Genomic DNA, 23115 nt, shown 5'->3' with positions numbered 1-23115 from the left:
TAAGACAACTAAAACATATATTTCAAAAGTATCTGTTATTCAATATTTCCACCAGGCTTTGTAAAACTGTATTCATATTTGATACTCCTGTTTTTATTTAGTCCCACCAAGTGCACCCACCAGACCAGAGGTCTACTACGTGTCTGCAACTGCCATGTCTATTCGTTGGGAAGAACCCTACCATGACGGTGGCAGCAAAATCATTGGCTATTGGGTTGAGAAGAAAGAACGCAACACTATCCTTTGGGTGAAAGAAAACAAAGTGCCATGCTTGGAGTGCAATTACAAAGTGACAGGCTTAGTAGAAGGCCTGGAATATCAGTTCCGAACCTATGCACTCAATGCGGCTGGTGTCAGCAAGGCCAGTGAAGCTTCAAGACCCATGATGGCCCAAAACCCTGTTGGTATGTGTTAGTTGAAGGGCATTTTAAAATTGTTATCAATGGTAGCAGTAGAACTCAGAGCTGTATTTTTTAACCTTATTTTTGTATCCCTCTAGATGCACCAGGCAGACCAGAGGTGACAGATGTCACAAGATCAACAGTGTCATTAACCTGGTCTGCCCCAGTGTACGATGGAGGCAGCAAAGTTGTGGGCTATATCATAGAGCGTAAGCCAGTCAGTGAGGTGGGAGATGGTCGCTGGCTGAAGTGCAACTACACCATTGTGTCTGACAACTTCTTCACTGTGACTGCTCTCAGTGAAGGAGACACCTATGAATTCCGTGTGCTGGCCAAGAATGCAGCAGGTGTCATTAGCAAAGGGTCAGAATCCACAGGCCCTGTCACCTGCCACGATGAATATGGTAAGAAATTACCAACATCCTCCTTTTAAATGATCACAATGTGCATGAAACACAATGATACTTATCCAAATTTGTTTTGCCTATTAACAGCTCCACCAAAGGCTGAACTGGATGCTAGATTACAGGGTGAACTGGTTACCATCAGAGCAGGTTCCGATCTTGTCCTCGATGCTGCAGTTGGTGGCAAACCTGAACCTAAAATTATCTGGACCAAAGGAGACAAAGAGCTAGACCTCTGCGAAAAAGTGTCGCTGCAATATACTGGCAAACGGGCAACTGCTGTGATCAAGTTCTGCGACAGAAATGACAGTGGAAAATATACTTTAACAGTGAAGAATGCCAGTGGAACCAAGGCTGTGTCTGTCATGGTCAAAGTTCTTGGTAAAGCCCATCAACTCTTCTTGCATTTTTATAGCATTTTCAAGTAGAAACAGAAAAACAAAATGATCTTTATCATGACTTCTCATTTCACCTGTTTCAGATTCCCCTGGCCCATGTGGCAAACTCACGGTCAGCAGAGTAACAGAGGAGAAGTGCACTTTAGCCTGGAGCCTTCCTCAGGAAGATGGAGGAGCAGAAATAACTCACTACATTGTGGAAAGACGTGAGACCAGCAGGCTCAACTGGGTGATTGTTGAAGGCGAATGCCCAACCCTCTCCTATGTCGTTACCAGACTGATCAAGAACAATGAATACATATTCCGAGTGAGGGCAGTAAACAAATACGGCCCAGGTGTGCCTGTTGAATCACAGCCTATTATAGCCAGAAACTCATTCAGTGAGTAGCGACACTTTTAAACAACTTCATCATTGAAAGGTTGGGTTGTGGCATCAAAGGTGATTTTGCATAATTCTGATCATTCTTATCTTCATAAAATATAAACAGCTATTCCTTCACAACCTGGCATACCTGAAGAAGTCGGGGCTGGCAAGGAGCATATCATCATTCAGTGGACAAAACCAGAATCTGACGGAGGCAATGAGATCAGCAACTACCTCGTAGACAAACGCGAGAAGAAGAGCCTGCGTTGGACACGAGTCAACAGAGACTACGTGGTGTATGACACTAGACTGAAGGTTACCAACCTGATGGAAGGTTGCAACTACCAGTTCCGCGTGACTGCAGTGAATGCCGCTGGCAACAGTGAACCCAGTGAAGCTTCCAACTTCATCTTGTGCAGAGAACCATCATGTGAGTTCCCAGAATCACATATGAACCCAATGCCCATCAAAACTCTTGATAATTTAGAATTTAGAAAATCATATACTTAATAGCATGATCTAACAGTGAAAGCCGTGTCTATTGTAACCTAGCAATGAACATAGATTTGTAAGTCACTGCAGTATTTTCTACAGTTTATGGGAAAAATCGATATATGAAAGAGCTAGAATTGTATTTTATAAATCCAAGAACAGAGGAAAATGCATTATACTGTTCATTTTAATAAAAGGTGAAAAGACAATGGCCCTTTTAGGAAGAGGCTTGGCAGAGTGTGGAATCTCTAATATTTTAGTAAGTTAATGACAAAATAATTGCCACAAGAGCATCAGAGACCAGAAATACATCTTTTTACAGAGTTTGAGCCCAGAGGCTAAAATGAATCATCATTACGACTAAATAATGAAGGTGAAGAAACCAACTCTTGAAACATGAAATTTATGGAAGTGCTAAGTGAGCTTAGCCCTGTAAAAAGTGAAAAACTAAAGTCCCTGGAATTAAGTGCTTTAAACAATGAGTTAGCACAAAGAATGCAGCTTAGCTACTCTGAATAGGAAAGAAAACATCAGCCTTCCAGAATTAATTAAATTCTTAAAAATAATGATAACGACATAGTATCCAGTGCTATCTTTTGATATTATTAAGGGCCTACTTAGAGATTATCTGGGTTGAGTGTGAACAAAGAATCAACAATACTTTTGTAAATCTCTAAAACAAAATATACAAATCAACATGTTTCCTTATTTGTGGAATATTTGCCTTACTTTTTTTAAATTCCACAGACACCCCTGGACCACCTTCTGCTCCAAGAGTTGTGGATACCACCAAGCGCAGCATTAGTCTGGCATGGACAAAGCCCACATATGATGGTGGCTCTGACATCATAGGATATGTTCTTGAAATGCAAGAAAAGGACACAGACCAGTGGTACCGAGTGCATACCAATGCCACAATAAGAAACAATGAATTCACTGTGCCGGACCTTAAAATGGGGCAGAAGTATTCCTTCAGAGTGGCTGCCGTGAACGTGAAGGGTATGAGCGAATACAGTGAATCAACTACTGAAATTGAGCCCGTGGAAAGACTAGGTAAGTATCATTTAAGGCTTTTGGGTCAATTTTTCTCTCAACATCCTTGTTCATGAATTAATTAGATTTTGACATTTACTTCCCAGAAATACCAGATCTTGAGCTTGCAGATGATCTAAAGAAGACCGTGACCATCAGGGCTGGGGCCTCACTGCGCCTGATGGTGTCTGTGTCTGGCAGACCACCTCCTGTCATCACATGGAGCAAGCAGGGCATTGATCTTGCCAATCGGGCAATTATTGATAACACTGAAAGTTACTCTTTACTTATTGTGGATAAAGCTAACCGGTATGATGCTGGAAAATACACAATTGAAGCTGAGAATCAATCTGGCAAGAAGTCAGCAACAGTCCTTGTCAAAGTATTTGGTAAGTCATTTTCTTAAATATCTGTGCTGTCTCGTGATTAATACAATCTCTACAGAGGTGGCCATTTAATGATTAGAGATTGTATTTTAATCTAGTGATTGTATTTTCTTAATGAAATATCCACATCTCCTTATCTGACTGGTTGACATTTTTTCTCTTTTTTAGATACTCCTGGTCCTTGTCCTTCAGTTAAAGTTAAGGAGGTATCAAGAGATTCTGTGACTATTACTTGGGAAATTCCCACAATCGATGGTGGGGCTCCAGTCAATAATTACATCATTGAGAAACGTGAGGCTGCCATGAGAGCATTCAAAACAGTAACCACCAAGTGCAGCAAGACACTTTACCGAGTTTCTGGACTTGTAGAAGGAACCATGTACTATTTCAGGGTGCTACCAGAAAACATCTATGGCATTGGAGAGCCCTGTGAAACATCAGACGCCGTCTTGGTCTCAGAAGTGCCACTAGTGCCAACAAAGCTAGAAGTGGTCGATGTCACCAAATCTACTGTCACCCTGGCCTGGGAGAAGCCACTCTATGATGGTGGCAGCCGCCTCACTGGATACATCCTGGAGGCCTGCAAAGCTGGCACCGAGAGGTGGATGAAGGTTGTGACTTTAAAACCCACCATCCTAGAGCACACTGTTATTTCCTTAAATGAAGGTGAACAGTACTTATTTAGGGTGAGGGCACAAAATGAGAAAGGAGTGTCAGAACCAAGAGAGATCGTCACAGCTGTGACTGTACAAGACCTCCGAGGTATGTACTGAGCAGCCAAAAAAAAAAAAAAATTAGCAGAAAAATAAAATGAAAGCATTCAGAATTCATAATAGTTTTTCACTAGAGGTAACGCTTAATAAATTCCTAATTTCTTTCTCACAGTGTTGCCAACAATTGACCTTTCTACAATGCCACAGAAGACCATCCATGTCCCAGCTGGCAGACCAGTAGAGCTGGTGATACCTATTGCCGGTCGTCCACCTCCTGCTGCTTCTTGGTTCTTTGCTGGTTCAAAATTGAGAGAATCAGATCGTGTCACAGTAGAAACACATGCCAAAGTAGCTAAATTAACCATTCGTGAAACCACCATAAAAGATACTGGAGAATACACACTTGAATTGAAGAATGTTACTGGAACTACATCAGAGACCATTAAAGTTATTATCCTCGGTAAGGATGGGTGATAAATAAAAGCGTAGTATTGTAACACAATAGTGGGTTGAAGGGAGAATTCATTTCCCAAATCTATTTTTCTTGTACAGACAAGCCTGGTCCACCAACTGGGCCTATCAAGATTGAGGAGATTGAGGCAACATCAGTGACCATTTCCTGGGAACCACCTGAACTGGATGGTGGGGCTCCACTGAGTGGTTATGTAGTAGAACAACGCGATGCTCATCGTCCAGGATGGCTGCCAGTTTCTGAATCAGTGACTAGACCAACATTTAAGTTTACCAGACTCACTGAAGGAAACGAGTATGTGTTCCGCGTGGCTGCAACAAACCGTTTCGGCATTGGCTCTTACTTACAGTCTGAAGTCATCGAATGTCGCAGCAGCATCAGTAAGTTTTCAGAATCTTCCACTTTCTCCCCTTCTGTTCTTTTGAATGTGGGTGAAATAAAAAGAATTTGCTATTAACAACACTATAATGTAAATAAAAATAGGCCACAAAATTAGCCTCAGTAACATTCCAAGCTTTCTTTTCTAGATTTTCAACCTGAATTTATACATATATGAATATTTTAATATCATAACTCTTATGAAAAAATGGAAGGGAGGTAACACTGTAGAACAGTAGGATAAACCAGCAGCTGAGACCAGCATCTCATATTGATACTGGTTTAAGTCCTGGCTTTTCCACTTCTGAATCAACTCCCTAGTAATGCTCTTAGGAAAGCAGTGAAAGATGGTCCAAGTGCTTGGGTCCCTGCACCAACATGGGAGTTCTGGAAGGCACTCCTGGTTCCTGGCTTCCACCTAGGCCAGTCATGGATGTTGCAGCCATTTAGAGTATAAACTCCTAGATGCAAAATCAATCTCACTCTCTCTCATTCTCTTTGTTTCAAATAAATAACACATTTTTTAAAAAAAAAATGGAGGGAAGCAAGGAAGGAAAGCAAGGAGGAAGCATTATGTTACAAGTGAGGGAAAAATGCAGAGGACATCCTTAATAAACATTTACAACACTCAAGAAAATGAGGAACAGGAGGAGTACTAAAGTTAAACCACAGGGGTAAACCCAGATACTGACACAAAGATAGAATCTTTACTTTCATAATCACATGGCTATGCTGTGTTTGCCTTTGTCCTGCTGCAGGTATTCCTGGACCCCCAGAAACGTTACAGGTGTTTGATGTCTCCCGGGATGGCATGACACTTACTTGGTATCCACCGGAAGATGACGGTGGCTCCCAGGTAACAGGATATATCGTGGAGCGCAAAGAAGTGAGAGCAGATCGATGGGTCCGTGTAAATAAAGTACCAGTGACAATGACACGGTACCGCTCCACTGGCCTTATTGAAGGCTTAGAGTATGAACACCGTGTCACAGCCATTAATGCAAGAGGAACTGGAAAGCCAAGTCGTCCATCTAAGCCTGTTGTTGCCATGGATCCAATTGGTAAATATGTTTTGTTTATACAAGTGATATTTCAAAATACTTACAGAAAAGCTCATGATTCTGATGCATGTGATTTTATAAGTTTTTTAAAAATATACTATTGTAATCACTACCATACATATTTTGGAATCACCAAGATACATTTTCATCACCCCCAAAAAAACTCCAAAACATATTTTCCCCAGTCATTCCTTTTTTAAGAGATTCTTAAAAAATTATTATTATTCTCCATGATACAGTTTTCTAGGAAACTTTTCACATTTTTCATGGGTCTGTTTCCACTTCTTTGAAATGAGACTCATAAAATGTGCCTTCTATCATAAATAAAATGGCAAAATACAGTAGTATTTCCCAATGTAAAGCAGTCACAATAAGTGCAAGGTGTTAATGGTACACAAGTAAGCCACATTTAAGACAACTAGACAAGAAAACCTTGAAACATTTCTAACTGATATGATGAAATATATCTTCACAAAATTAGAACTATTTAAGGCTAATATATTTTAGCTATTTGCTGGATTTGTTAGATGGTACAGTTGATTTTCAACTTGATAGCAACTTTAACAAGTATATTGTTGCTTTATTTTCCTTTCAAGCTCCACCAGGAAAGCCACAAAACCCAAGAGTTACAGATACTACCAGGACATCTGTCTCCCTGGCCTGGAGTGTTCCAGAAGATGAGGGAGGATCTAAAGTCACGGGCTACTTGATTGAAATGCAAAAAGTGGATCAACACGAATGGACCAAATGTAACACCACACCCACCAAGATTCGGGAGTATACGCTAACACACCTACCTCAGGGTGCAGAATACAGATTCCGTGTCCTAGCTTGTAATGCAGGTGGTCCAGGGGAACCTGCTGAGGTACCTGGAACAGTGAAAGTCACCGAAATGCTTGGTAAGACACAATCATGTTAATTTCTGCTAGAACTACCTTAATATTTATTTCCCTCTCTCTGTCCAATTCTAAATTGTAATTTTCCCCCCCAGAATATCCTGATTATGAACTTGATGAAAGATACCAGGAAGGTGTCTTTGTAAGACAAGGTGGAGTCATCAGACTTACCATACCAATCAAAGGAAAACCATTCCCAATATGCAAATGGACTAAGGAAGGCCATGATGTTAGTAAGCGTGCCATGATTGCAACTTCTGAAACACACACTGAGCTTGTGATCAAGGAAGCAGACAGAAATGACTCTGGCACCTATGACCTGGTTTTGGAAAATAAATGTGGCAAGAAGGCTGTTTACATCAAAGTTAAAGTGATAGGAAGCCCGAACACTCCAGAAGGACCCCTTGAATATGACGACATACAAGCTCGCTCTGTAAGGGTCAGCTGGAGACCCCCTTCAGATGATGGTGGTGCTGACATCCTGGGCTACATACTTGAGAGACGAGAAGTACCGAAGGCAGCCTGGTATACCATTGATTCCAGAGTCCGTGGCACATCTCTAGTGGTAAAAGGCCTCAAAGAAAATGTGGAATACCATTTCCGTGTGTCAGCTGAAAACCAGTTTGGCATAAGCAAACCCTTGAAATCTGAGGAACCGGTCATACCAAAAACACCACTGAGTAAGTGCTCATTCAACCACAAAACGACCAAAATTATTTCAGTGTTTGTTGTTTGTTTTTAAAGGAAAGCCTTCAACTTTTACATTTTGGGATTGTGCTCTAAACATGATGTGTTTGCACTTATGTTTACAGATCCACCAGAACCTCCAAGCAATCCTCCAGAAGTACTGGATGTGACCAAGAGTTCTGTTAGCCTGTCCTGGTCCCGGCCCAAAGATGATGGTGGCTCTCGAGTCACAGGCTACTACATTGAACGCAAGGAGACATCAACTGACAAATGGGTCAGACACAATAAGACGCAGATAACCACTACAATGTACACTGTCACTGGGCTCGTTCCTGATGCTGAATATCAGTTCCGTATCATCGCCCAGAATGAAGTCGGCCTCAGTGAGACCAGTCCTGCCTCTGAACCAGTTGTTTGCAAAGATCCATTTGGTAAGGAATGAGTTTTCTAAGGGGAGTTAACCCCAAAAGACAAAAGTCTTTTATCAGCAAAACTGATTCTTTGTTTTCAAATATTTCAGATAAACCGAGTCAACCAGGAGAACTTGAGATTCTTTCGATATCCAAAGATAGTGTCACTCTACAGTGGGAAAAACCTGAATGTGATGGTGGCAAAGAAATCCTGGGATACTGGGTTGAATATAGGCAGTCTGGAGACAGTGCCTGGAAGAAGAGCAATAAGGAGCGGATCAAGGACAAGCAGTTTACAATAGGAGGTTTGCTCGAATCTACTGAGTATGAATTCAGGGTATTTGCTGAGAATGAAACTGGGCTTAGCAGACCACGAAGAACTGCTATGTCTGTAAAGACTAAGCTCACATGTAAGTAACCTTTCGGTTTCTGCTTATGATTTACAAACTATACAACATGTTAAGGCTAATTCTTCTAATGTACTAAATAGAAGTCTGGGAAGCTTTATGGGAAGGCATATAGGAAAGCATTTAATCAGTAGGAAATATTGGTACAGTGAACTAAGCAATTTTCTGTAGTGGTTTTCCCCCCAGATGCAAAGCTTTTCATACATCCTAACAAAATTTGAAACTGATTCATGCCTTCCCAATTGAAAAGAGAAATGTCCCTTTACATAACAATATGATGCATTCAGTGAATTCCTATTTTCCCAGATAGCCCTGGGAAAATCATTTTTTAAAGAGTCTTTAAGAAGCAGACTCATACATATTTCATGATATCTAACAAAGTTATCAATAGAATAAATCCGCTCCTGATGAACAAGGACAGGACTCCAGATTCAGAAGTGACAATGCATTAACACGACCTTTCACATCCTTCAGCTGGAGAGGCCCCAGGAGTACGCCAGGAAATGAAGGACGTTACCACCAAACTGGGTGAACCTGCTCAACTCTCATGCCAGATTGTTGGAAGACCTCTTCCTGACATTAAATGGTACAGATTCGGTAAGGAACTCGTACAAAGCCGGAAATACAAGATGTCTTCAGATGGACGCACACATACTTTAACTGTAATGACAGAGGAACAAGAAGATGAAGGTGTTTATACCTGCGTAGCTACTAATGAAGTTGGAGAAGTAGAGAGCAGTAGTAAGCTTCTCCTCCAAGCAGCACCACAGTTCCATCCTGGGTACCCACTGAAAGAGAAGTATTATGGTGCTGTGGGTTCTACACTTCGACTCCATGTCATGTACATTGGTCGTCCAGTACCTGCCATGACTTGGTTCCATGGACAGAAACTCTTGCAAAACTCAGAGAACATTACCATTGAGAACACAGAGCACTATACTCATCTTGTCATGAAAAATGTCCAACGTAAGACTCACGCTGGGAAATACAAAGTGCAACTCAGCAATGCTTTTGGAACAGTTGATGCCACACTTGATGTGGAAATACAAGGTATTTTGTTTTAATTTTTGTTGTCCCATTTTCGTTGTCAATCTTTAAGTCTTGGAAAACACTATGAAAACCAATTGCAATTGTATTTTTCTTCCAACAGATAAACCAGACAAACCTACAGGGCCTATTGTGATTGAAGCTCTATTGAAGAACTCTGTAGTCATCAGCTGGAAACCACCTGCAGATGATGGTGGCTCCTGGATCACCAATTATGTGGTGGAGAAATGTGAGGCCAAGGAAGGGGCTGAATGGCAATTGGTGTCTTCAGCCATCTCAGTGACAACCTGTAGGATAGTGAATCTCACGGAAAACGCTGGCTATTACTTCCGGGTTTCAGCTCAGAACACCTTCGGTATCAGTGACCCTCTAGAGGTCTCCTCGATTGTGATCATTAAGAGTCCATTTGGTGAGTATGACCTGATTGTTATTTCCCATGTGAGGATGGCATTTTACACATGAGAACCCTTGAGCAGAAATTAATTTTGGAAGCAAAGCATGGAAGAGGAAATGTGGGGAGGGGATGAAAAAAATCCAAGAGTGTATGGAATTGTACCATACAATTAAAAACAAAATAAAATAAAATACAAAGATTCAGATAAAGAACAAATGCCTTCCCCCCTTAACATTGAATATTTGCATATATAAGTGAGGAAAAATATGTTCTATCCCCCTTTTAAAAAGAACTTTGGTTTTTTTATCATTTTCTGATCATAAAGTAGTAGAACAGCTATTATAATCAAACTTTGGACTCATTCTAATTTTAAAAATAACTTTTAATAAACTTGCCTCCTGACTGATTTCTCTTTTAACTATTATTTTAATAGAAAAACCAGGTGCTCCTGGAAAACCAACAATTACTGCTCTCACAAAAGATTCTTGTGTTGTGGCTTGGAAGCCACCTGCCAGTGATGGGGGTGCAAAGATTAGAAATTACTACCTTGAAAAGCGCGAGAAGAAGCAGAACAAATGGATTGCTGTGACAACAGAAGAAATCCGAGAAACTGTCTTTTCAGTGCAAAACCTTATTGAAGGTCTTGAATATGAATTCCGTGTGAAGTGTGAAAACCTAGGTGGGGAAAGTGAATGGAGTGAGATATCCGAGCCTGTCACTCCTAAATCTGATGTCCCAATTCAGGCCCCACACTTCAAAGAGGAACTGAGAAATCTAAATGTCAGATACCAGAGCAATGCTACTTTGGTCTGCAAAGTGACTGGTCATCCAAAACCCGTTGTGAAATGGTATAGACAAGGCAAAGAAATCATTGCAGATGGACTGAAGTACAGAATTCAAGAATTTAAAGGTGGCTACCACCAGCTCATCATTGCAAGTGTCACAGATGATGATGCCACAGTTTACCAAGTCAGAGCTACTAACCAAGGTGGATCTGTGTCTGGCACTGCCTCCTTGGAAGTAGAAGGTAAAAATACATCATAAACATCTGGTGCTAAATGATTTACTAATTTGTAGGGGAAAGTGTTACACTTAGATGTTGTTACATGTTAATAATTATTCTCATTTTTACTTCTAATGCAGTTCCAGCTAAGATACATCTACCTAAAAACCTTGAAGGCATGGGAGCCGTTCATGCTCTCCGAGGTGAAGTGGTGAGCATCAAGATACCTTTTAGTGGGAAACCAGATCCTGTGATCACCTGGCAGAAAGGACAAGATCTCATTGACAATAACGGCCAATACCAAGTTATTGTCACTAGGTCCTTCACATCACTTGTCTTCCCCAATGGAGTGGAGAGAAAAGATGCTGGTTTCTATGTGGTCTGTGCTAAAAACAGATTTGGAATTGACCAAAAGACAGTTGAACTGGATGTGGCTGATGTTCCTGATCCACCCAGAGGAGTCAAAGTGAGCGATGTTTCACGAGATTCCGTCAACTTAACCTGGACCGAGCCAGCCACTGATGGAGGCAGTAAAATCACAAACTATATTATTGAAAAATGTGCAACTACTGCAGAAAGATGGCTACGTGTAGGACAGGCCCGAGAAACACGTTATACTGTGATCAACTTATTTGGAAAAACAAGTTACCAGTTCCGGGTAATAGCCGAAAATAAGTTTGGCCTGAGCAAGCCCTCTGAGCCATCAGAACCAACTGTCACCAAAGAAGATAAAACCAGAGCCATGAACTATGATGAGGAAGTGGACGAAACCAGGGAGGTTTCCATGACTAAAGCCTCTCACTCCAAAACTAAGGAACTCTATGAGAAATATATGATTGCTGAAGATCTGGGGCGGGGTGAGTTTGGAATTGTCCACCGTTGTGTTGAAACTTCCTCTAAGAAGACATTCATGGCCAAATTTGTCAAAGTCAAAGGGACTGATCAGGTTTTGATAAAGAAGGAAATTTCCATCCTCAACATTGCTAGGCACAGAAACATCTTATACCTCCACGAATCATTTGAAAGCATGGAAGAATTAGTTATGATCTTTGAGTTCATATCAGGTCTTGACATATTTGAGCGCATTAACACAAGTGCTTTTGAGCTCAATGAAAGAGAAATTGTAAGCTATGTTCGCCAAGTCTGTGAAGCACTGGAGTTCTTACACAGTCACAATATTGGACACTTTGACATCAGACCAGAAAACATCATTTATCAAACACGGAAGAGCTCTATCATTAAAATAATAGAATTTGGTCAAGCTCGTCAGCTGAAGCCAGGAGACAACTTCAGGCTTCAGTTCACTGCTCCTGAGTACTATGCACCTGAAGTCCATCAGCACGATGTGGTCAGCACAGCCACAGATATGTGGTCGCTTGGAACCCTGGTGTACGTGCTGTTGAGTGGTGTCAACCCATTCTTGGCTGAAACTAACCAACAGATAATTGAGAATATCATGAATGCTGAATATACATTTGATGAAGAAGCATTCAAAGAAATTAGCCTGGAGGCCATGGATTTTGTTGACCGACTCTTGGTGAAAGAGAGGAAGTCTCGCATGACTGCATCTGAGGCACTCCAGCACCCGTGGCTGAAGCAGAAGATAGAGAGAGTCAGTACCAAAGTGATAAGAACATTAAAACACCGGCGCTACTACCACACTCTGATCAAGAAAGACCTGAACATGGTGGTGTCAGCAGCCCGGGTCTCCTGCGGTGGTGCAATTAGATCTCAGAGGGGAGTGACTGTGGCCAAAGTCAAAGTGGCATCCATTGAAATTGGCCCAGTTTCTGGGCAGATAATGCATGCAGTTGGCGAAGAAGGAGGTTATGTCAAATATGTGTGCAAGATTGAAAATTACGATCAGTCCACTCAAGTGACCTGGTACTTTGGTGTCAGACAGCTGGAGAACAGTGAGAAATATGAAATCACCTATGAAGATGGAGTGGCCACCATGTATGTCAAAGACATTACCAAGTTTGATGACGGCACCTACAGATGCAAAGTAGTCAATGACTACGGTGAAGACAGTTCTTATGCAGAGCTGTTTGTGAAAGGTGTGAGAGAAGTCTATGACTACTACTGCCGTAGAACCATGAAGAAAATTAAGCGCAGAACAGATGCAATGAGACTTCTGGAAAGGCCACCAGAATTCACCCTGCCTCTCTATAACAAGACAGCTTATGTGGGTGAAAATGTCCGGTTTGGAGTAACAATAACTGTCCACCCAGAACCTCGTGTCACGTGGTATAAATCAGGTCAGAAAATGAAGCCTGGTGATGATGACAAGAAGTATGTATTTGAGTCTGACAAGGGTCTTTACCAGTTAACAATCAACAATGTAACAACAGAAGATGATGCTGAGTATACTGTGGTGGCAAGAAACAAATATGGTGAGGACAGCTGTAAAGCAAAGCTGAGTGTAACACCACACCCACCCCCCACAGAAACAACCTTAAGACCCATGTTCAAGCGGCTACTGGCCAATGCAGAATGTCAAGAAGGCCAAAGCATCTGCTTCGAGATCCGAGTGTCTGGCATCCCTCCTCCAACATTAAAATGGGAGAAGGATGGTCAGCCCTTGTCCCTTGGGCCCAATATTGAAATTGTCCATGAAGGCTTGGATTACTATGCCTTGCACATCAGGGATACCTTGCCTGAAGACACAGGTTATTACAGAGTCACAGCCACAAACACAGCTGGCTCCACGAGCTGCCAAGCTCACCTGCAGGTGGAACGCCTGAGGTACGTGAAACAGGAATACAAAAGTAAGGAGGAGCGTGAACGACATGTACAAAGGCAAATTGACAAGACACTACGCATGGCTGAAATTCTGTCTGGAACTGAGTCTGTGCCACTGACACAGGTGGCCCAAGAGGCTCTGCGAGAAGCTGCCATCCTTTACAAACCAGCTGTAAGCACCAAGACCGTTAAGGGTGAATACCGACTTGAGACAGAAGAAAAGAAGGAGGAAAGAAAGCTCCGTATGCCTTATGAGGTCCCAGAGCCACGCAAGTACAAGCATACCACCATCGAGGAAGACCAGCACATTAAGCAATTTGTGCCAATGTCTGACATGAAATGGTATAAAAAGATACGTGACCAATTTGAAATGCCTGGGAAAATTGACAGGATTGTACAGAAAAGGCCCAAGCGCATCCGCCTTTCGAGATGGGAACAGTTCTATGTGATGCCTCTCCCACGCATTACAGATCAATACAGACCTAAATGGCGCATTCCCAAACTGTCGCAAGATGACCTCGAAATTGTGAGACCAGCCCGTAGGCGTACACCTTCTCCTGATTATGGCTTTTACTACAGACCCAGAAGACGCTCCCTGGGTGACATCTCAGATGAAGAATTGCTCCTTCCCATTGATGACTACTTGGCAATGAAACGAACAGAGGAAGAGAGGCTGCGTCTTGAAGAGGAGCTGGAACTGGGTTTTTCAGCTTCACCCCCCAGCCGAAGTCCTCCACGTTTTGAGCTGTCAAGCCTACGCTATTCCTCACCGCAAGCTCATATAAAGATGGAGGAAACAAGAAAAGACTTCAGATATTCAACTTATCACATCCCAACAAAGACTGAGACTAGCACAAGTTATGCAGAACTGCATGAACGGCATGCTAGGGCCGCATACAGGCAGCCGAAGCAACGGCAAAGGATCATGGCTGAGAAGGAAGACGAAGAACTGCTTCGTCCTGTGACTACCACCCAGCGCCTCTCGGAATACAAAAGCGAGCTTGACCACCTATCAAAGGAAGATAAGTCAAGAAAGAAATCGAAACGACAAAGGCAAGTGACTGAGATCACGGAAATTGAGGAAGAATATGAATTATCAAAGCACACGCAAAGGGAATCATCCTCATCCGTGTCGAGGCTACTGAGACGGCGGCGCTCCCTGTCACCAACTTATATTGAGTTAATGCGGCCAGTGTCTGAGCTGATCCGGTCACGGCCACAACCAGCTGAGGAATATGAAGATGACATAGAAAGAAGGTCCCCCACTCCAGAGAGAACACGCCCGCGATCCCCTAGCCCTGTGTCTAGTGAGAGATCACTTTCAAGATTTGAGAGGTCTGCAAGATTTGACATCTTCTCCAGGTATGAGTCCATGAAAGCCGCTTTAAAGACTCAAAAGACATCTGAACGGAAGTATGAAGTTCTGAGCCAGCAGCCTTTCACGCTGGACCACGCCCCTCGAATTACCTTAAGAATGCGCTCCCATAGGGTACCGTGTGGCCAGAATACACGTTTCATCTTAAACGTTCAGTCCAAACCAACTGCTGAAGTGAAGTGGTACCACAATGGCGTGGAACTCGAAGAAAGCAGCAAGATTCACTACACCAACACAAGTGGAGTCCTGACCCTGGAAATCCTGGATTGTCACATTGATGACAGTGGAACCTACCGAGCTGTGTGCACCAACTACAAAGGTGAAGCTTCTGACTACGCAACCCTGGACGTAACTGGGGGGGACTACACCACCTATGCCTCCCGGCGCAGAGATGAGGACGTCCCCAGGTCAGTTTTCCCTGAGCTGACAAGAACAGAAGCATATGCAGTTTCATCATTTAAGAAAACATCCGAAATGGAAGCTGCCTCTTCCGTCAGAGAAGTGAAGTCCCTGATGACAGAAACCAGGGAGAGCCTTTCCTCCTACGAACACCATGCATCGGCAGAAATGAAAAGCGCTACACTAGAAGAAAAGTCCCTAGAAGAAAAATCCACATCCAGAAAGATCAAGACGACTCTGGCAGCAAGAATTCTTACAAAGCCTCGGTCCCTAACAGTCTATGAAGGTGAGACTGCAAGGTTTTCCTGTGACACAGATGGTGAACCAGTGCCAGCTGTGACCTGGCTGCGCGGGGGAAAGACCATAAGTACTTCCGCCCGCCACCAAGTGACCACCACCAAGTACAAATCAACCTTTGAGATCTCTTCAGTTCAGGCTGCTGATGAGGGCCACTATAGCGTGGTAGTGGAAAACAGTGAAGGCAAGCAGGAAGCCCAGTTCACTCTGACGGTTCACAAGGCCAAGGTTACTGAAAAGGCTGTGACGTCACCCCCAAGAGTCAAGTCCCCAGAGCCTCGGGTAAAATCCCCAGAAGCTGTGAAGTCTCCAAAGCGTGTGAAGTCTCCAGAACCAGTGACTTCTCCCCCAAAAGCTGTGTCACCCACAGAGACAAAACCCCCATCGACCGAGAAGGTTCAGCAGCTCCCTGTCTCTGCCCCACCCAAGATTACTCAGTCCCTGAAAGCAGAGGCTTCTAAGGACATTGCCAAGCTGACCTGTGCAGTTGAGAGTAGCATACTGTGCGTCAAAGAGGTCGCCTGGTATAAAGATGGCAAGAAACTGAAAGAAAATGGGCACTTCCAGTTTCACTATTCGGCAGATGGCACCTATGAGCTCAAAATTCTGAGTCTCACTGAATCTGATTGTGGAGAATACGTTTGTGAGATCTCTAGTGAAGGTGGAACTTCGAAAACTAGCTTCCAGTTTAAGGGACAAGCCTTTAAGAGTATCCACGAGCAGGTGTCACATACATCCGAAACCAAGAAAGCTACTCAGAAAACTGCTGAGTCAACAGAAACCAAGAAAACTGAACTGAAAGCTCCTGATGCAGTTACTTCAAAACCAGCCATTGTTACTGGGCTGCAGGATACAACCATTTCCTCTGACAGTGTTGCCAAATTTTCAGTTAAAGCTACTGGAGAACCCAAGCCTACTGTCACCTGGACAAAGGATGGCAAGGTAACAGTGTCCCTTAATTTTATCTTCTAAATTCAACTCTTCCCCTCATTCCCACCTCCCATAGAAAGCTTACACTCACTTTTAAAAACTCACTTTCTTGAGCTCAGCGGGGTGGCCTAATGGTTAAGGTCCTTGCCTTGAACACTCCAGGATCCCATATGGCCACTGGTTCTAATCCCAGCAGCTCCACTTCCCCATCCAGCACCCTGCTTGTGGCCTGGGAAAGCAGTCAAGGACAGCCCAAAGCCTTGGGACCCTACACCCATGTGGGAGACCCAGAGGAAGCTCCTGGCTCCTGGCTCCTGGCTTTGGATCGGTACAGCACCCAGCCGTTGCGCTCACTTGGGGAGTGAATCATCGGATGGAAGATCTTCCTCTCTGTCTCTCCTCCCTGTGAGTTTGTAATTAAAAAAAAATTTTTTTTAAACTCACTTTCTTGCATTCTGCAGGCTATCACACAAGGAGATAAATATAAAATCTCTGAAGACAAAGGAGGATTCTTCTTAGAAGTTCATAAGACTAATACTTCTGACAGTGGACTTTATATGTGTACAGTATTTAACTCAGCTGGTTCTGTGACCTCTAGCTGCAAATTAATAATAAAAGGTAAGCTGGATTTATTCTCATCAACAGTCTTCAGAAAATAACATTATGGATATATTTCTAAACATTCCTTATTCCACAAGCATTTAAGAATACACTAAATGGCATTGCTTTAATTCGAGCATAGGATATATCCCCACAAATGAAGAATCATGTGTCTTTGAAGTTGATATGTGAATTTATATTAGCACTGACAGCATTTTTAAGAGCCAATTATATGTAGCGTTATATAAGCTTCCATAGAGCCAGCTGCTGCTTCTAGGAATACTTAGGCTTAGTCAGGCAGACAAAAGTGATACTGCTTTCCTAAAGCTTCACCCTTGTTAATTTCCCAAAGCAGGGCAAGGTAATAAAACAGCTATATTAATTTTCCCAATCAAAACAAACTAACTTCATCTCAATCTTAAAAAAAAAAAAAACCTACTTTTTCAGTTACTCAAAATGTCATATCCACAAATCTCCCAAATCCTTGGACAATCCCTAAAACCTTTATTTTTGAGACTTAAGAATCATTTACAACTTTGTTTAGTTTAAGAAATCATTTCCCTAATTTCTAAATTCAGGCATGACAATTTCCCAAGATTGGAACTTAGAAATAATCAGATATTACCTACACCGCATATAAGAGGCAACTTTGTCTCTATATTTCTTGCTTTTAGAATCTATAAAAGTAAAGGACAGGTGTCTATTTCTAACAACATGTGGTTTTCTTTTTAGCTGTAAAAGACAGTGAGGCACAGAAGATATCTACCCAGAAGGCCTCTGAAGTTACATCTCAGAAGGCGGCAGTTGTCCATGAGGAGGTTTCCCAAAAATCTGCAACTTCTGAGGAAACCAAGAAGTCAGAAGTGAAATCTCAAGAAAAATTAGCCCTCAAGGATGAAGCCTCAAAGGTCCTGATTTCTGAAGATGTCAAGAAATCAGCAGCTATGTCCTTGGAAAAATCAGTTGTGCATGAGGAAGTCACAAAAACATCAAAGACATCTCAAGAAATCAGAACTGATGCTGAGATTAAAGCATTTTCCACTCAAATGAGCATAACCGATGGGCAAAAAGTGACATTAAGAGCCAACATTGCCAATGCCACTGATGTGAAATGGGTCCTGAATGGAAAGGAGCTCACTAACTCCGAGGAGTACCGATACGGTGTTTCGGGCAGTGATCAGACCCTAACTATCAAGCAAGCCAGTCACAAAGATGAAGGAATCCTCACCTGCATAGGCAAAACGAGGGAAGGGATCGTCAAGTGTCAGTATGATTTGACCTTGAGCAAAGAAGTCTCAGGCGCTCCAGCCTTCATCTCACAGCCAAGATCCCAGAACGTTAACGAAGGACAAAATGTCCTCTTTTCCTGTGAAATCAGCGGAGAGCCATCTCCTGAAATTGAATGGCTTAAAAACAATCTGCCAGTAAGTTTAATCATAAATATACTATTTAAGAAAAGTTTAAGTACCACATCTGTTGCTAAAAAACATAAATACGTTTTCCCCTTCATTTTAGATTTCTGTTTCTTCACACATCAGTTTAAGTCGCTCCAGAAACATATACACTCTCGAAATCCAAAACGCATCAGTAAGTGACAGTGGAAAATACACAATTAAGGCCAAAAATTTCCATGGCCAATGTTCAGCTACAGCTTCCCTCATGGTCCTTCGTAAGTATAACTTTGTCATTGTCCTTTACATGTTTTGTTTTTCTGAGGCTTTTGCACAGTGTCTTGTGAAGTCAGCAAACTCTTAGAAGCCTTGTTCATTCAATATGTAAGTGAACATATCCTGGGTGAATGCATCCTTGTGGTCAAAGTTTCTCTACAGTTAAATAGAAGTTTGGCCAAGTGACATTTTCAAGTGAAGCTACCAACTGCTCTGAAAGATTTATTTTCACAATATACAATACAGCAATAGCCATCTATGACTAACCATTTTTTCTCTTACTGATTCCTAGCATCTGCATGTAATATAACGCAAATATAAGGATTCACTTCTTGAGAACATTGAGCTAGCTCTCGATAAATGTATGTATATACGCACTTGCTTACGCTTCAACAGCAGAGTTATGTTCCTGTGTGTCTAGGTTTCCACGTACGTAAGTCAATGTCAGATGTCACCAATTAACCATATGTCATTGATGTTCACTGTGTATCTGCTATGCTCCACAGCTCTAGTTGAAGAACCTCCCAGAGAGGTAGTATTGAGGACAAGTGGTGATACGAGCTTGCACGGAAGCTTCTCGTCTCAGTCAGTCCAAATGTCTGCCTCTAAGCAGGAGGCCTCCTTCAGCAGTTTCAGCAGCAGCAGTGCTAGCAGCATGACCGAAATGAAATTTGCAAGCATGTCTGCCCAAAGCATGTCCTCCATGCAAGAGTCCTTTGTAGAAATGAGTTCCAGCAGTTTTATGGGAAAATCTAGTATGACACAACTGGAAAGCTCAACCAGTAGAATGCTTAAAGCAGGCATCAGAGGTGAGCAATAAAATTACTGGTAGAGGTAGTCAAGCCAAGTAGCGTGGGTAGTCTTTAGCACATGATTCAGTAGAAAGCAGATCACAACTCTTTTCAGTGATCCTAAGAGCTTTTGTTTGTTATTATTCCATAAAGGAATTCCACCTAAAATTGAAGCCCTTCCCTCTGATATCAGCATTGATGAAGGCAAAGTTCTGACAGTCGCCTGCGCTTTTACGGGTGAACCTACCCCAGAGATAACATGGTCCTGTGGTGGAAGAAAAATCCAAAATCAAGAGCAACAAGGAAGATTCCACATTGAAAACACAGATGACCTGACAACACTGATCATCATGGATGTTCAGAAACAAGATGGCGGACTTTACACCCTGAGCCTAGGGAATGAATTTGGATCTGACTCTGCCACTGTGAATATAAACATTCGATCCATGTAAGAGGGCCTGTGCTCTTACATATGCTCTATACTTATTCATTCTTAACTTTTCACAAATAATCCACATGGACTAATCTTTCTGATCTGTAAATATTTTTTTTAAAGAAGTAGTTTTGTATCAACCTAAATGAGTCGACGTTCAAAAATGTGCATTTCAATCTTCTCATAATTATTGACCTAAGATGATTATACATTTCGTACTGACATGTACATACTGTATATAGCCGAATTAACGGTTATAAAGTTTTGTACCATTACTTTTATGACATTTTACAGTGTAACTTAAGAAACAAACTGTTGGTAGGAGAAAGTTTCCTATGGAACGAATACCCTACTCAACACTTATCAATCTTTGTGCCTCAACATACTGTTGATGTCTAAGTTTGCCTCAATGGGTCGAGAAATTCCCCATTGATGATGTCCTCTCCACCTAAAAGATGATAATTCTGTGCATGTCACCTGATGTATGCACTAATACCTATTGAATCAGAAATGTAAGGCATTGGTGATGTTTGCATTTACCCTCCTGTAAGCAACACTTAAACGTCTTACGTTTTCTGATGATGTCACACTCTAAATTATGACTTAACGATTACCAGAGCAAAGTGTAACGGCCAACACTTTGTTCGCTCACTTTACACTGCCTCTGACAGAAAGAGTGCCTGGATAGCTTGGAAAAAGTAACATCTCCTGGCCATCCCCTCATTTAACCAAGCTGTTCAAGTATTCCCATGCCAGAGCAGTGTCAACTCTTGGGGGTCTCAGGTGCAGCCAATGCCTTCGTGTGGTAGCTCTAAAGTAAAATTACACCTGAAAAACTGGGCAGCTAAGCAATGAGCCACAGCAAAACATGATACATAACAACAACATAAAGCTGTTGTTAAATCAAAAACAATATTACAGACTGCCCCAAATTTCAATTTGATGTAGTTCTTTTCATGCAAGTATAAATTCAATTGTTAGTTGTAATTGTTGGACCTCCTTGAGATAGTAACAACAAAATAAAGCAAGCTATCTGCACCTCAAAATGTGTGGTTGTTTTCTGTGAAATTTTGGAGTAGGGAAACAGATGATCATAAGATAAAACAAATTCAAATTCGCCTATATAAGTTCATTTAGGCAAATGTTTTTAAGTTTTTATAACTTCTTTTTTTTTATTTATTTGGAAAACAGAAGAGAATGGGACAGGGAAGGGAACTGGAGAGGGACAAAAAGAGATCTGAATATCCACAGGTTCACTACCAAAATGCCTGCAATAGCCAAGGCTTGGTTAAGCTGAAGCCAGGAGCCTGGATCTCAATCCAGGATTCCTTACAAGAATAGCAGAGACCCAGTTAACAGGGTCTCAGGGTACTGCTTTCTAGGATACACATTAGCAGGAAGTGGGAGCTGGAGCTGAAAGTTGAATCCAGGTACTATCATATGGGATGCAGGCATCTCACATAACATTTCTAAACTTTTGTTTTTAAAGTTCAACTTATTTATGTGAAAAAAAAGTTATTGAGAGAAAGGAAGAGACAGATATCTTCCAGTTACTGGTTCTCTCACCAAATGGCCTTACTAGCCAGGACTAGACCAGGCCGAAACCAGGAACCAGGAGCTTCCATCCAGATATCCTACAGGGGTACAGGAGCCCAATCACTTGGACCCTCTTCTGCTTTCCCAGGTGCATTAGTAGGGAGCTTGATGGGAAGTAGAGCAGCCAGAAGCCAAGCTATCACCTATACAGAATGCCTTCATCACAATCCATAGCTTTACCTGATATACCACCATGCCAGTCTCTTTTTTTTTGGGGGGGGGGGCGTTGGTTAGGGAGGAGGAGGGCTTGAATTGAAGATTTATTTTGTGTGAGAGAAAGATGTTCTACCCTCTGGTTCACTTCCCAGATTGCCACAGCAACTTGGGGTGGGCCATGCCAAAGCCAGGAGCTTTATTCCTATCTCCCACATCAGTGCAGAGGCCCACACACTTAGACCTTCTTCCACTGCTTTTCCTAGGGACAAATTAGCAAGGAACTAGATGGAAAGAAGCGAAGCTAAAATTCAAACTAGTTGCCACATGACTTCACAGGCAGAAACTTCACTTGTTAACCAAAAACATTGTCCCTCCCTCCAAAAAAGAACCATCTTAACCACCGCACCAAGCACCTATCCCAGCACATACTTAATTATGTGGGAAGTATTTGGCAGTTTTGTTTTAAAAGCCTAGATATAGTTCTCATTGATAAATTTACCTTCACATTCCTCTCTGAAACTTTTCAGGAAAACTCTTGAGGACAGACCAAGATGGCAGCTGAGCATGCAGTGAGCATTCTCCCACAAAAACACCCACTTGCACAGGTACTCATGGGTCAGGTCTTCTTCATATGAGTTAAGAAACCAGAGGAGAGGCCACAGTACATGACTTTGGTAGAAAAATAAAATTAACATTGAAGAAAGCAAAACAGATGTGCCACATCATCCTTCCACTTGCTCCAAACAGCACAGTATGGAGAGAGGCTTCTTGCTTCAGATAAAAGGCTAATTTCATCCAGCACCAAGCCTACTCCCATGAAACTCTTAGACCCTCTTTAGCAAGTTACTCAAAAGACCATCTCCATCAGCCCTCCCACAACCTTCAGTAAATAGTGAAATGAAACTCCAACCACTGGGGAGTAGGGCAGGAAAACGAACTTAGCACTTTGCCTTTGAAGTTCAGTTCCAGGCCTGCTGCAGGTAACAGCCAAAGGTGTTTCCTTACTGCGGTGCTCAAACACACACAGAAAAAGACCTGTGCCTTGGTGGGTTGGACCCATTTCATCCTGCATCATTACCAACCTTGTGCAGACCTCAGGTCTACCAAAAAAATTATGTAGGGCCAAATGACAGAGGTCCAACGGTGACCTACCTTAGCCTCAGTCTAGGCAGCCAAGAAGATGC

The 23115-nt window shown here is 42.3% G+C and overlaps 1 protein-coding gene across 5 annotated transcripts in view; it reads left to right on the top strand.

The window, feature by feature from the left end:
• Positions 1-21225, top strand: part of TTN (titin) — a 262852-nt gene extending 241627 nt beyond the window's left edge. For all 5 annotated transcript variants that reach the window (XM_040971803.1, XM_040971802.1, XM_040971801.1 and 2 more), the window contains 24 exons: positions 102-404; positions 500-805; positions 896-1186; positions 1287-1583; positions 1692-1997; positions 2807-3112; positions 3199-3480; positions 3646-4239; positions 4363-4650; positions 4743-5042; positions 5799-6101; positions 6698-7000; positions 7093-7677; positions 7810-8115; positions 8205-8504; positions 8976-9551; positions 9652-9957; positions 10376-10969; positions 11086-16700; positions 17150-17306; positions 18021-18712; positions 18804-18957; positions 19462-19764; positions 19900-21225. In XM_040971803.1, coding sequence (XP_040827737.1) covers positions 102-404; positions 500-805; positions 896-1186; positions 1287-1583; positions 1692-1997; positions 2807-3112; positions 3199-3480; positions 3646-4239; positions 4363-4650; positions 4743-5042; positions 5799-6101; positions 6698-7000; positions 7093-7677; positions 7810-8115; positions 8205-8504; positions 8976-9551; positions 9652-9957; positions 10376-10969; positions 11086-16700; positions 17150-17306; positions 18021-18712; positions 18804-18957; positions 19462-19764; positions 19900-20198 — 13766 coding nt within the window. In that variant the 3' untranslated portion in view covers positions 20199-21225. The remainder of the gene's footprint in view (positions 1-101; positions 405-499; positions 806-895; positions 1187-1286; positions 1584-1691; positions 1998-2806; positions 3113-3198; positions 3481-3645; positions 4240-4362; positions 4651-4742; positions 5043-5798; positions 6102-6697; positions 7001-7092; positions 7678-7809; positions 8116-8204; positions 8505-8975; positions 9552-9651; positions 9958-10375; positions 10970-11085; positions 16701-17149; positions 17307-18020; positions 18713-18803; positions 18958-19461; positions 19765-19899) is intronic.
• Positions 21226-23115: the final 1890 nt, after the last annotated feature.

This window comes from Ochotona curzoniae, unplaced genomic scaffold (assembly GCF_017591425.1).
Source record: "Ochotona curzoniae isolate NIBS_2020 unplaced genomic scaffold, NIBS_Ocur_1.0 contig_2210, whole genome shotgun sequence".
NCBI classification, from domain to species: Eukaryota; Metazoa; Chordata; class Mammalia; order Lagomorpha; family Ochotonidae; genus Ochotona; species Ochotona curzoniae.
The sequence above is the reverse complement of the archived record's forward strand: the minus strand, read 5'-3'. Positions and strand labels throughout refer to the sequence as shown.